Genomic DNA, 12,504 nt, shown 5'->3' with positions numbered 1-12,504 from the left:
TAACGCATAATAAATTTCATTAACAGAGTTGATGCATTTAACACAAAAAATAGAACCGTGTCATAGTATTTTGGAGAATCATTAGACGTTAGTTTATGTAAATTAATCAGTTGAATGCCCTTCACGCAGGCTTGTAGTCTATTGTCGTACATTATATAAACCTATTTTGGAGTAATCAACTCGTTGATGTACTTATTTTATACATTTAGAAGGTTGATGATTCTTCAGATAATGATACTACTTTTGGACGATCTGAATGAAGTGCGTAAACCTTCAGAAGCATCATTTTATCATGTACTGATCAAGGTTAACCCGTGCTACCTATATTTTTAGAAATTAGAAACGTCTGTATTTTATAGTATCAAATTTTCTTTGATAGAAATTATGACTTGGCTATGAGAGATCATATTTTATTACATACATTGCGAATCTAACGAGTTCCGGTGGTAAAACGTCTGGAGTAGTTTAAATACATAGCATTCAAAGTAAATCAAACCAATGTCTTTTCTTTCTCAATTTAGTTCCCAACACTTGTTAGGAAAAGCCAAAGTTGAACGCTCCACTTAGGAAAGTACATCCAAATCTTCTTGGCTGACGATTATAGATTACCTGGCTGGTATATAAATTCCATATAATCTATTCATACTCATCATATTACTTTTCTCGTTAGAAACATAAACTTAAGTCATCAAATCTTTATTTTATGAAAGCAGGCTACATGGAATTTATATCCATCGAACAACCTATCCATTTATGGTCATACGAGATCCCTTTTTTCTTTTATTAAACGATCTCTGTACGTCCTTGTGGGTTAAAATCAGGATCATGTACACAGGTTTATTTATTCGTTAACAATACGAAGAACAGAAAGCACACAGGACTACACATGATCGATGTTTTCATCATCGTCGTGTCTTTGTATTATAATTGCAATCTTGATGGCCCTAGAGAAACGTTTGACTCACATGGAAAGAGCTCTTACTATACATTATTTATATATCTTATGGCGGTTGACTCTCATTTGTGGTAGAATCTAGTTTTATAGTCACAATGTTAGTAAACTCATTTCTTAAGCCTTTAGTTAAAAACTGATATTCCAAAATTAAGTTCCGACAAAAACTTATACCCAGTGCAGTTAACTGAGTCGGGAGTGGGATTTTAACTTAAAATTGACATTGGCTGAGGATCGTGTTACATAACGCGCTCAGTGAAATTATAACATGAACCATTCAATTTTGGTTCACTGGTATAAATACTACTGCAATTGTTACGGAAATTGGAATTATCGGGATTAATTTAAGGGTGTATTTGGGTGCACACTAGTGACGAGTCTAAAACTAGGATGAACAACTTGGTTATTTCTGCTTTACAGCGATTTTCTAATTGGTGTCAGTTCTTGATGTAAATTAACTTTAACCTACAGATATGTCATCTACATTACTACCAATATCAATTAGGTTCATAGTACTGAATATTTTGGGCAACTATTGTAGTGTAACACATATTTTAAGAAATTTTTTTATGAATAAGGTATGTACCACAGTTTGTTTCAATATTCATTTATGTCAAACTATTGAAGAAGGCGCACATTTGTAAAAGATGGTTATATAAATTTGAAATGTCAAAGAAAAAGAGATTTATGGTATACAACATTATCCGATAAATAAGTGAACAAACAAAGAAAATTCTAACCCCAAACTTCATATCTACGTAGATAAGGAATTTCGGTCTAGTATAAAATATTCAATAGACAATTCTGTAGATAAGGCATTAATTACAGTTGTTACCAACTATAATCACCACCACAATATGTTTAGATTGGATAATAAGTCAACATGAACAAAAATAACCAATGTGGTGCAGCGCGTACAAATTGTTTAAGCTTCCCACTTTATATTTTGATCTCGTTAATCGCTGAGTTTGTTTTTAGTCAACCGAAACCCTCTACTTCAGCCAACGCATACAATCGTTAGGTTGGCTATTCGGAATTTGAAAATTCAACAAACCTGTCATGAATACAGGGTAGATACGAAAGGCTTCATGAAATTTACTGAAGACACTTACCGATTAAATTAAATCCAGTGATGCTATATTTGTTTTCAACAGATCACAAAGTGTTCGTATCTCCTTGGAAAATTCACATCACTTTAAGCATCTTAGTCACAGTCATAACTTATTTCTTCCACATAACTAGATTAGGATAACAGTTAATATTAAAGAACTAGTTATAGTGTCTGTTTAGCAATGACAATGCTGACCAATCATTAAATTTAAATACGGATTTTTGAGTAGCTAATAGGTAGATCAATTTCATCCGAAGTGGCAATTCGTCCTTCTAGCTCAGGAACGTGAGAGACGTTTAAGATCCATCTGAGAATAAATTAGCTGAGGTTATCCATCACGCTCCAACGTTCAAGTAATGTTATATTCGGCCGCTTATCCGTTTAAAAAATGGGTGAGGGCTGTATACTGATATAACTTTTATTAGAGATTCCTTCATAAGTCCCTAAACCTTAATTGATATATTTTTCATCCTGTATGTTGGGTTACAGCTCACTAACATCTTCATAACACATAGGTGCAGATATCTCCAGACGCTTGAATTAAAACCTTTACACTCATATGTGCAGCATCCAATTAATATGTAAACGGAAAAGTGACCGGAAGTCTTATATATAAGATATTACTTGAAAAGTGAGAACGCGACGGCTAAATCCTAATCTGCAACTCATTATTCTATTTTACTTCGCTCTATGATCCTTACTAAAGTTTTTTATCCTCCCTATCACTCTTTACCTTATAACCCACAATTTGTCATAGCTATTCGACTGCTTCCGTTATTTGAGAAAAAGTCTGACCACTAACACTGTTTATAGATGTTTTCATGATTAGTCAGATCATGTTCACAATTATTTCAATGACTTTGTGTTTAGTATGATTGTCGATGAGTTAACTTGGCTTGTCTTTGAAGTTGTTAATCCTTTGCATATTTCCCATGTGATCAGTTGCGTTATGTAGTATGATCATGAAAAGTATGTAAGCCAATGAAATAAATTAATTCGTACATATCTTTTTGAGACGATTTCATTTCCGCAATACGAACAATCGTATATAAATGAAGCAAACAACATAGTAATAGTTTTGCTTGTTTGAAAGTCCATAAGGGAAATTTGTTGAGGGCAGCAAACATTGGTGGATGAACTAAGTTAATAAATCAATCATCAAGCCAGCAAGAAATGATAAAGGTCAAGGACATAAAAAGTGAATACTTATGTTAATATAAGTCACGTAGGTAAATGAAAATTTTTTTTAGATGATAATGAAGTTTGATTTCAGTTGATAAGAATGATAAAAACATAACAAATGAAATCAATTAATTTTAACAGGAAACCCTTGAACGTAATATATTAGAGGATAACATTTTACGTAATTTAAGAAAGCATCGACCTAGTCCCTTCTATACTTTTAAATTTCCTTTAGTGTTTCTATTTATTTATTTTTCATTCAAAATTTCCATAAAGTCCAATCCTTCTTGTTGCACTCCGCTCAAACATCAACAAGAATTCACTAATTACGTTTATTAAATAATTTGTTTACAATAGCCTTTATTTACTTATTTAAAAATATGGACATGACCTTTCAACATTCAAATGCTTTGGACAATTTTCCTTTAGGATTTCATAGAAATCCAATTCGGTCTAATAACTTCCTTTGTTTATCCATTAGTAGTAACTACACCGCATGTATTTTAACTATAAAAATTGACACATTAACTTGTCACACTAACTGTTTTACATAACTCCGACAGTACAGCTTTTGAAGGTGAACTGGTTTTTAAAATATTTTGTTTGATTGAAATGTTTATTTCCTTTTAATGAGCATAATGAATTTATAATATTTATCCCAAATTAAATATGTAAAGTTACATTTTTAAAATGGAAATTTTGCTTATGCGAGAGACTAAGAATATAGGAAATATGATAAGTTTACTGCATCCGACATTGTATAGAACTACAACTGTGTTGAGTTATTGATCTAGAAGTTTATCTTATTGATTCAAGAGACAGCAACTGTTATCATTAAAGTGAGCTCAAAAAGAACTTTAACATTCTCATTTAATCGGTCAACTCAATTCTGATGGAACTTATCTTTTTATTCATCTATGTTGCAATTAGTAGAGGTATAGGTAAAGACGATGAAAAAACAACGACGTGTATTCATGTCTTCCCGATTTCTTACTGTAATATGCAATCTGACAGAATATGAGCAACTGTTGACGAGAACCCAGTCCAAGAGAACATGTTCTGCCAAGCACATATTCAGTTATTATTAGACATTCACATTTATGAAGGATAAGTAGCGTTGGCTCTTTATACTGACGATACGACATCAAGTAAATGAGAACGCTTGAATCCTACGTGTATTTTGAAGACAACATATATCGATGGGATGGGTTCCTATGGTATTAGTTAGTCAACCCCGTTGCCCGATTAGCCACAAGATTCGGAAATTGAAAGCTTTAACATGTAAAGAGTGTGGTTTCAGAACACTGAAATAACATATTGTAGACTCGAATGATTAGCACTGATGGCACATGTGGAAGAAGTCGAGGACAAATGATTGATAGTTAGAATAGAAGTTTTAGGAGGTGAAGAAAGAATAAGGATTACGAACAAGATTATCTCAAGTGTAATTAAAGGCATTATTATTAATAGCTCTATTCAATGTTATACTTTTGGTGCAACACATAGCATAAAGTATTTCAACAAGTATGAAGGTAGTCCTCACTTCCTTAACACACACTGTCAATGACTACTTTTCGACGTAATCGAAAAGGAACTAGGTTAAGGACAGTATTCGACTTTATAATTGTTAATTTACGTATTACCACTATCCAGCTACCCTTCAAAGGATAGTAAGAGAAGAATGAACACGTGTTCTACCCAAAATAGCTCAACTAGATCCTTAAGACGGAGAAGCCTGACTATTAAATCAAAATAATAGCTGACATAGAGTAACCAGCAGTTATACGCACTTCGGTGAACTTTATTTATGGTTACCATAGGGGGTTTGTAAAGATTATTTATTTTGCTGACTGATCTTAGTCAAACGTCTAGTGAAAGCCAGGAAGCATTGAGTAGGAGCTTTGCCCTAGTATAGGACTCGTCAGCAATGTGCATCAACCAGCGATAGAACCTAAGACCTACAGGTCTTGGACAGAGCGCTCAATATTATTTGTCTGGATGTTAAATTGGAAGAGTTTCAATCACAAAGAGGAAAATAAATGTCAACATGTCATTTACCAAGTTTGTATTTTATTTTATAAATTAAAGAAGTACTTTACCTAAAATAGTTGAAAGAAACTAGTTTGAAAGGTTACATCATCTGGAACAAAAAATCCTAATAAACAAGTATAAAAATAATTCATCTCTAAAAAATCACATTAAAAAAATGTATACAAATATGAGCACATTCAAAACAAGACATTTTAAAAAAAGCTATGAGCAAAATCTTTACATTATTCACTGGTATTGATCCATTTAACAGTATTTGAAGGTAAAGTCTCATAACCACCAATCATAGCTTTAATAAAAGAAAATAATTTTTGAAGGTTTGTTATCTGATTTGAATTGTTTTCTGGCAGATTATGCTGACCAGTACAACCGATAATGATCAGTTTATGCTGAGAACGAGTTAAAGCAACAGTTAGGCGAGGTAGATCATCGAGTAAGTGATTTCGATTTGATTCATTACACTAAAATATTTTGTAAAATATTGAAAAATTAAAAAAATCAGATTAGATTACAGAAAATGTTGATAAAGGTCATCGTATATATGTATGCATATATGATCTTTAAAATGTCAATTTAAAGCAGAAAAATAAATGAAAAACGTTGGACAAAAGAAAAAAACAGAATCAATAATCTAATTTACTCTGATGATATATTTCGATAATGCAATGAGAAGACGAAGCCATAACCGTAAAATATCCCTAGATAAATTCATATTATATATTTGGTACCGGAAATCTATCCATGACTTATCTTTAACAAATATTACATTAGGCCAATTGATCCTATGATAAGCAGACCTAAAAATAAAATCTACGGATGATTTTTGTTATGATACAAAAATAAATAGTTAATTATTAATCTTATCATACCAATAGTCTTTCCACGTACATTTCGATATAACGGGCATATCTATAGATGGTGTTCGTCACAGACTGATCTTATTCAGAGAACCATTGAAAATCAAGTAGCGCTACAGAAATGTTTTGATCTAGTATCCAACTCCTTAATAGTGCACTCACGACTATGCTGGGAGTCGAACTCAGGGCCTACATGTCAAAAGACTAATCTGTGACCAATATAGCCAAAAAATTAAACTGATCTCCATAAAACTAATTCAATTAAAGTGAGTATTTGCTGTAAAATAGAGTAATTGTATAACCAAATAATACGAAAATAATTTGGAATATGAATGAAAACAAGGAATAGCTAAAGAGAGTCCATGAACACTTTTAATGAAATCATGAACTTCAAAACACTCTTAAATTGATTATCGACACAAATGTATTTCAACCAGAAAGTAAACAAATTCATGACAAAGAATTTTATGTCGTAAAACTTTAGAAAAATATACAAAAAACAATGAAACCATTTTGAATGAATTTATTGAAAATTCAATAAGGTTACCTCATTTTCACTTGTTCTTAAAAATGAAGATGGACAATTGGTAAGTGAGAGTAAAATCAGCTTTTTGTCACGACCTTGAAATTGGTCAACTGTATTTACTTCAATTGTTCCAAATGAATTCTCTTTCATCATATTTTTTAATAAATAAACTTGTGCCCTGTATGGTGTGATAACGCCAATGTCTTCCATACTGAGAAGAAACTATAGGAGTAGAAATTGATCAGAACAATAATATCTGTTGATAAATGTAAGTGGAAATGTAATCTAATGTAACAAAATTTATAGAAAAGTAACACACAGCAGTACTACCTAATATTAGACAATTATAGCAAAAATGGTAATGAGAAAGTTTCACTATCGAAATATTGTTTCGATAACGTTTATCCACGTTTTTCACAAAAGTAATATAAGAAACAGTATTTCTGTAATGACTTTTAGTATATAAACCGTTGACTGCTGATCTGAGCCGTCTGGAAAGAGGTAGACTATTTCGTTCGGTCTCACATAACAACCGCGATAAGCCTTGGGAGAATTTGGGTGATATAGGTCAGAATCATTTCTAATGGATTCGCTATACCTTACACTCGGTCTAAAATTCCAGTATTCTCTCACATATACTTTTTCATTGTTTTTCCGAATCACGATATCAGTGCTTAGCCATTTTCGTAATCATTACTACCAAAATAATAATGATAACAATAAAATCCGTTTAGGAATGAACCACACTCTAAGTGTGAGGACTAATGATATCAACCGGTTGTCTAAACTGAAGTATCTGGAGCGAGGTCCAAACCTGGTTGAAAATCAAAAACCTTAACCACTAAGTCACTGGTACATCATCCCAAACTCTTTTACTACATATTTCGTTAGCTTCATTTTATTGTTCTAATGTGGTATATATATATATATATATATATATATATGCCGGAAATTAGATTCCCGCTTTCTACTCCTAGACACGAGTTCAGTTCACTGAAATATGTTTTACACAAACATCATCAGGTTCAATTCTACAATGATATAACACTTAAAAACATTTTACAATTAGCGGGATGATTAACTTACTACATGATGGATTTGCTTTATTATATAGAGAATTAACTGAGCTTCAGTCGGATTAGAATTCGATGTACGAGATTCATTTGCAGAAAAGCTGCAACAATCAAGCTAATGACGTGGAAAGGAACAAAGATTCATTAGAATGTCAGAACTCATAATTTCAGCAACGCAATAAATAGTTCCAAGTATAAAAATGAATAGACCACACTTTATTTCATTTCCAAGATTAGTGCACATGTGAAACATGAGTACAGAATATGGGGTGAAATGAATACCACAAAGTCTATTATTTTTACTTTAAAAAAGTACTACTTATCTCGTTTAAATATTAAAAACAAACATTCAAAATCTCAGCGGAGCCCAACAACTAATCGATAAAAGATTGAGGTACTTGATAATAGCAGAAATGAATACAGAAGAATTTTGATATATTAATATTACGGCTGACGAAGTACTTACGAAATTGTTTACAAGTACAGAATCATAGAAATATTTCGCATCAATAAGTGACAATCATTTTTGACATTGGTATCACAGTGCCATTTATTGTTACCGGGTTAATAAACCCTAAACTCCAGATACTTCCAAACAATTTTCATGACAACATAATATCAGTAACTGATTCACTTTGGCCGAAAGCTAGTAAAGTTGATCAGCGGACCAAACCGCTGTTTTTTTTTCTTCAAGGTTCAAGTTAACAGAAGTATGGATAGATTTTATTGATCTGAGCTAGCGAAAGCATTGTACAAAAACACTCTGAAACGATTTAGAAAACTACTAAGTATTTGATTAAGTAAACTTTCATTTCGATTAGCGCATATTGCCCATTTCTGAATATCGACAAAATGATTTTTTATTGTATCGAGAACACAATCTAATCGATATGATTAAGAACAGAATCTATATTTATGTTATTATTCAATCATAGTACAGATAACATTTATCAGGAGAATGAAAGTAGCCGATTTCAAATAAGTCCTATCCATAAGTAATCTTACTTTAAACCATATAATGTCAATATAGAATGGATTTATTGATTAAATCAAAAAGAGTACTTACCATCTTTGTATCTAAAAGCAATACAGAATCCGAAATAAGTGGACTGTTTACACGTTTTATCCATAATGGCAACTAAGAAGAAGATAAATATTTTTTTTAAAAAGAAAAGAGAAAATTAAAATTAAATTTAAGTATTAGAATGAATGAAAATGTCTAATTTGGATCATTTTAGTTCTGTTTCCTTTTTTTTTTACATGTAAACATGATAAATTATATAATTTAGTTGGTTATCATTTTAATGAATATCATTTTCAAAGTAAAAAAAAGATTATACCTTGTTCAAAATGAAGTAATAAAAAGAAGTGACAGAAAATCAATGCATCTCTAAATGTTACAGAATAAAGCACACATTTCAAAGTATATTTTTTGGAGATACAATCTATGGATACACACATTTTCTATGTATATTTATTGAATAGTTAAACATAGCATAACATACACTAACAAGTTACAAATTTGTAATACAATAGAATTCATGTTTCATTTTAGGAAATAAATCAATGTTTTTAAGTTGATGACAAAATAAAACTAAAAAAAAATAGGAGAGAGAAATTGTGGTAACATTCACGTCTGTTTATATGGTTTTAGGTTAATGAGCAATCCTAAAACATACTACTGTTAACGTCGCCCCATAATATAAGTAGTCAATTTTGGGTGAATACCGAATGAACAACTCTTGTGGTGGGAGTTACTGATATCCACATAAGTAGTATATGGTGATGATCGAGCATTGAATGTATTTCAGTAGATAGATAAGGAGAGAACGGGAACGGCACGCAATTGGTACAAAAATGCATGAACAATTATAATCGGAGACTATGGACCGATATTTGTAGAACAAACAGTCAAATTGAGACAATTGATTGTTATTTTGCAAATTAACTGTTGACTGTATGGTTATCAGAATTTAGTGAGATAGTCTGTAATTTGTGCTTAAATACATTCGATTCTCCACACCCGCGCTCTTGTTCACTACGCTCTGATGTCACCTATTTATAATTTTTTCTGCTTGGTCTGCTCGAAAAAGTTCATTAAATAACGCGCTGATAACTATGTACGTAAATTCAGCTTGTGGCTCGTAACCAGGATGAACGTGTGTATTTATATTATATCTAGTTAGATTATCAATAATCTATAGTTTTCTAGTGCAGACTCATATTTCATTAAACAACTATAAGAATGACTGTATAAAGTAAAGAGTGTGTAAATATTACAGTGTGTTAGCAGTTGATAAATTTACTATTCTACACTTGACAGAACTATTAAAGAATTACATTTTCAGGTTATTAATAAAAAACGTAGATGAATCTATATTGATTGATGTGCAACGGACTAGAACTGTCATCGTGCATCTGTCAACCTTAATGCTCTATGGTAATTGCAACAGTAGAATACGAGCTCTAAAGTGGAGATGCGGGGAAAATATTATACTTCAAGAATCGCTGGTATTTTTTGAGTATACAACATAAATAAAAATGAACTGTGGTCAAGTGATATAATCTTTGATCAAACGTAGTGATTGATTCCACTCTGACATATATATATATATTACCGAAAGGCATAGGGTTTTTACGTATAAATTTTACAAAAATGTTAGCATTTTATCAACTAGCCATTCGACATCTTAAATAAATATAATATCAACTGGTTCACCACTAGAATCATATATGAGAGAAAATTTTAAAAAGGTGAATTGTTAGGCACTAGATTTGGGAGATAGAGGGGACGAAGCTCTCGTAAATGAATAGCAATCAAATTAATTTACGGTCAGTGCAAAGTATTAATAAAGAATTTTTCAGAAAAATAAATACAAGCAATAATAGTATTGTTAATTGTGTCAAATTCCTATGCAAACCAACTGTTTTGTTAGACAACTCGATAGTTAATATACGGACAAATGTTCTTTTCTCGTTAAATATGTAAAAACAAACAGAAAAAAAAACAGATTTTATATGTGTAGACAGTGAAAATGAGATGAATAGTTTAGTAAATTCGAAGATTTTAATCATATAATGATTTATTAAAAGAATCATTAGATTAGAATACAAAAAATTCTACAGTCCTCATGACTTTCGTACGCTAAAACACTATCATTAAAATGGTGCACACAATGCTACCTTTATGTTGATTAGTTAGAATTATGATAGTGAATCTTATTCGGTTTCCCATAAATTCCCACCCCCTCCAATCCAATATTGTGCGTCTTCAGACGAAACAGAAATACTTCACATTACATGCATTCAAAATTAATTAAACAATGCCAATATGTAACTGATTAGAAAAAAATTGACAGCCAGAATGTGATAAGCAAACAACAGTGACAAAAAAAATAAAAGTTGAAGAAATCTAACGTTTATTTTTCCCTTACATTAAAATTTACCTTGTCCGATATTTCATCTGAGGTGATATTAGGATTTAACTTTAGTGTAGCTTGTGATATGCATGAATTGGCACAAGACATTTTGTTTTTATAATTTAAATGATTGGATAATGCCATAATCTTAGAATTCATACGATATTGAATTGTTAATTCAGTCACGTATCCCTTTTTTGAAAGGTCCATTGATGAATTTGTTGTTAATGGACTATTGTCACGGTCATGATGGCTTTGTAACAATGAAAAGAGACTTTGATCCAGTCCACCAAGTCTAATCAAAGAGTAAACCAAAATGCTTGAAATGTATTAAAAACTTAAATTAAAAAACTACTAAAAAAAGTACATTCAATTAGCCTGAATAGAGTCAGCTGTACTCAATAAACAAATCCGCATCGTTTAAAAAATAATTGTACTCCACGACTGGGTTAAAACTAGTTCTCTTTTTTCCAAAATTTATGTTTGGATATACACACATTGAAACTTAGTGGAAAACATTCACAACCAAGATACAACAAGATAGCTAAGGGGAAAGCCTTCAAAAGCTAACAAACTACATTTGAGAGGAAATTATTTCAGTAATCAGAAAACCATCATACTAGTGGATGTCTAAACTAAGATAGAAGGAAATTTGCAGTAAGATAAGCGTTACAAACCTATTGATTCCTTCCGTACATAAAATTTAAGCATGAGTCTTACATCTGTTCATATCGCTAGAATAAAGTATTAATGATTATGTAAGTCGACGTCATCTCTCCATTTGAAGACTATGAGGATTATTTCGTATTACAGTTGAGACTGTAATCAAACCATTAAGATTAGCGTAGGTTTTTAAACTACATCAACTAATTCATGTCTCTAATCTACATCTTTAAACCATATAGGTATAGAGGCGAAGGAACAGCCAAATTATAAATCAAGTCACTTTCGTGAAAAATGTTTTGTAAACAAATAAGAGTAGTTCGTATTTAAACGATTATTAACAAGAGTAATGTAAATATAGAAAATGTAGTGAGACTATGAAGAATTCAAAAGAGCAAACAATAAGTTTGACGAAATAAGCAATTACCGATAATTAAATTTTTCATTTGACTTTTTTGGCCTGAATCAATCTTAGTGTACCAGTGACTTGTTTTGCCAGATGTACACCATAAAAGAATTCCGAACATGGACTTACGATGTTTGTATTTAATGAATGCTTACAGTTATTCACAAAATCAATCAATTAGCAATCCTACACATTCAATTTTAAAAAGCAGATTAATTTAAATCAACCAGAGTTATGACGAAAATTTATACTGTGTGAATTTCTGA

The 12,504-nt window shown here is 31.3% G+C and overlaps 1 protein-coding gene across 1 annotated transcript in view; it reads right to left on the bottom strand.

The window, feature by feature from the left end:
- Positions 1-205: 205 nt before the first annotated feature.
- Smp_197880 (putative dna replication helicase dna2) overlaps positions 206-12,504 on the bottom strand; it is a gene marked incomplete at both ends in the record, with an annotated part of 40,016 nt that continues 27,717 nt past the window's right edge. The window contains 5 exons of the mRNA XM_018796696.1: positions 206-271; positions 6,699-6,899; positions 7,764-7,865; positions 8,817-8,888; positions 11,197-11,464. Of these exons, the coding sequence (XP_018651813.1) occupies positions 206-271; positions 6,699-6,899; positions 7,764-7,865; positions 8,817-8,888; positions 11,197-11,464 (709 nt within the window). The remainder of the gene's footprint in view (positions 272-6,698; positions 6,900-7,763; positions 7,866-8,816; positions 8,889-11,196; positions 11,465-12,504) is intronic.

This window comes from Schistosoma mansoni, chromosome 4 (assembly GCF_000237925.1).
Source record: "Schistosoma mansoni strain Puerto Rico chromosome 4, complete genome".
Taxonomy (NCBI): Eukaryota; Metazoa; Platyhelminthes; class Trematoda; order Strigeidida; family Schistosomatidae; genus Schistosoma; species Schistosoma mansoni.
Note: the sequence above shows the minus strand (reverse complement) of the source record. Positions and strands in the feature narration are given on the sequence as shown.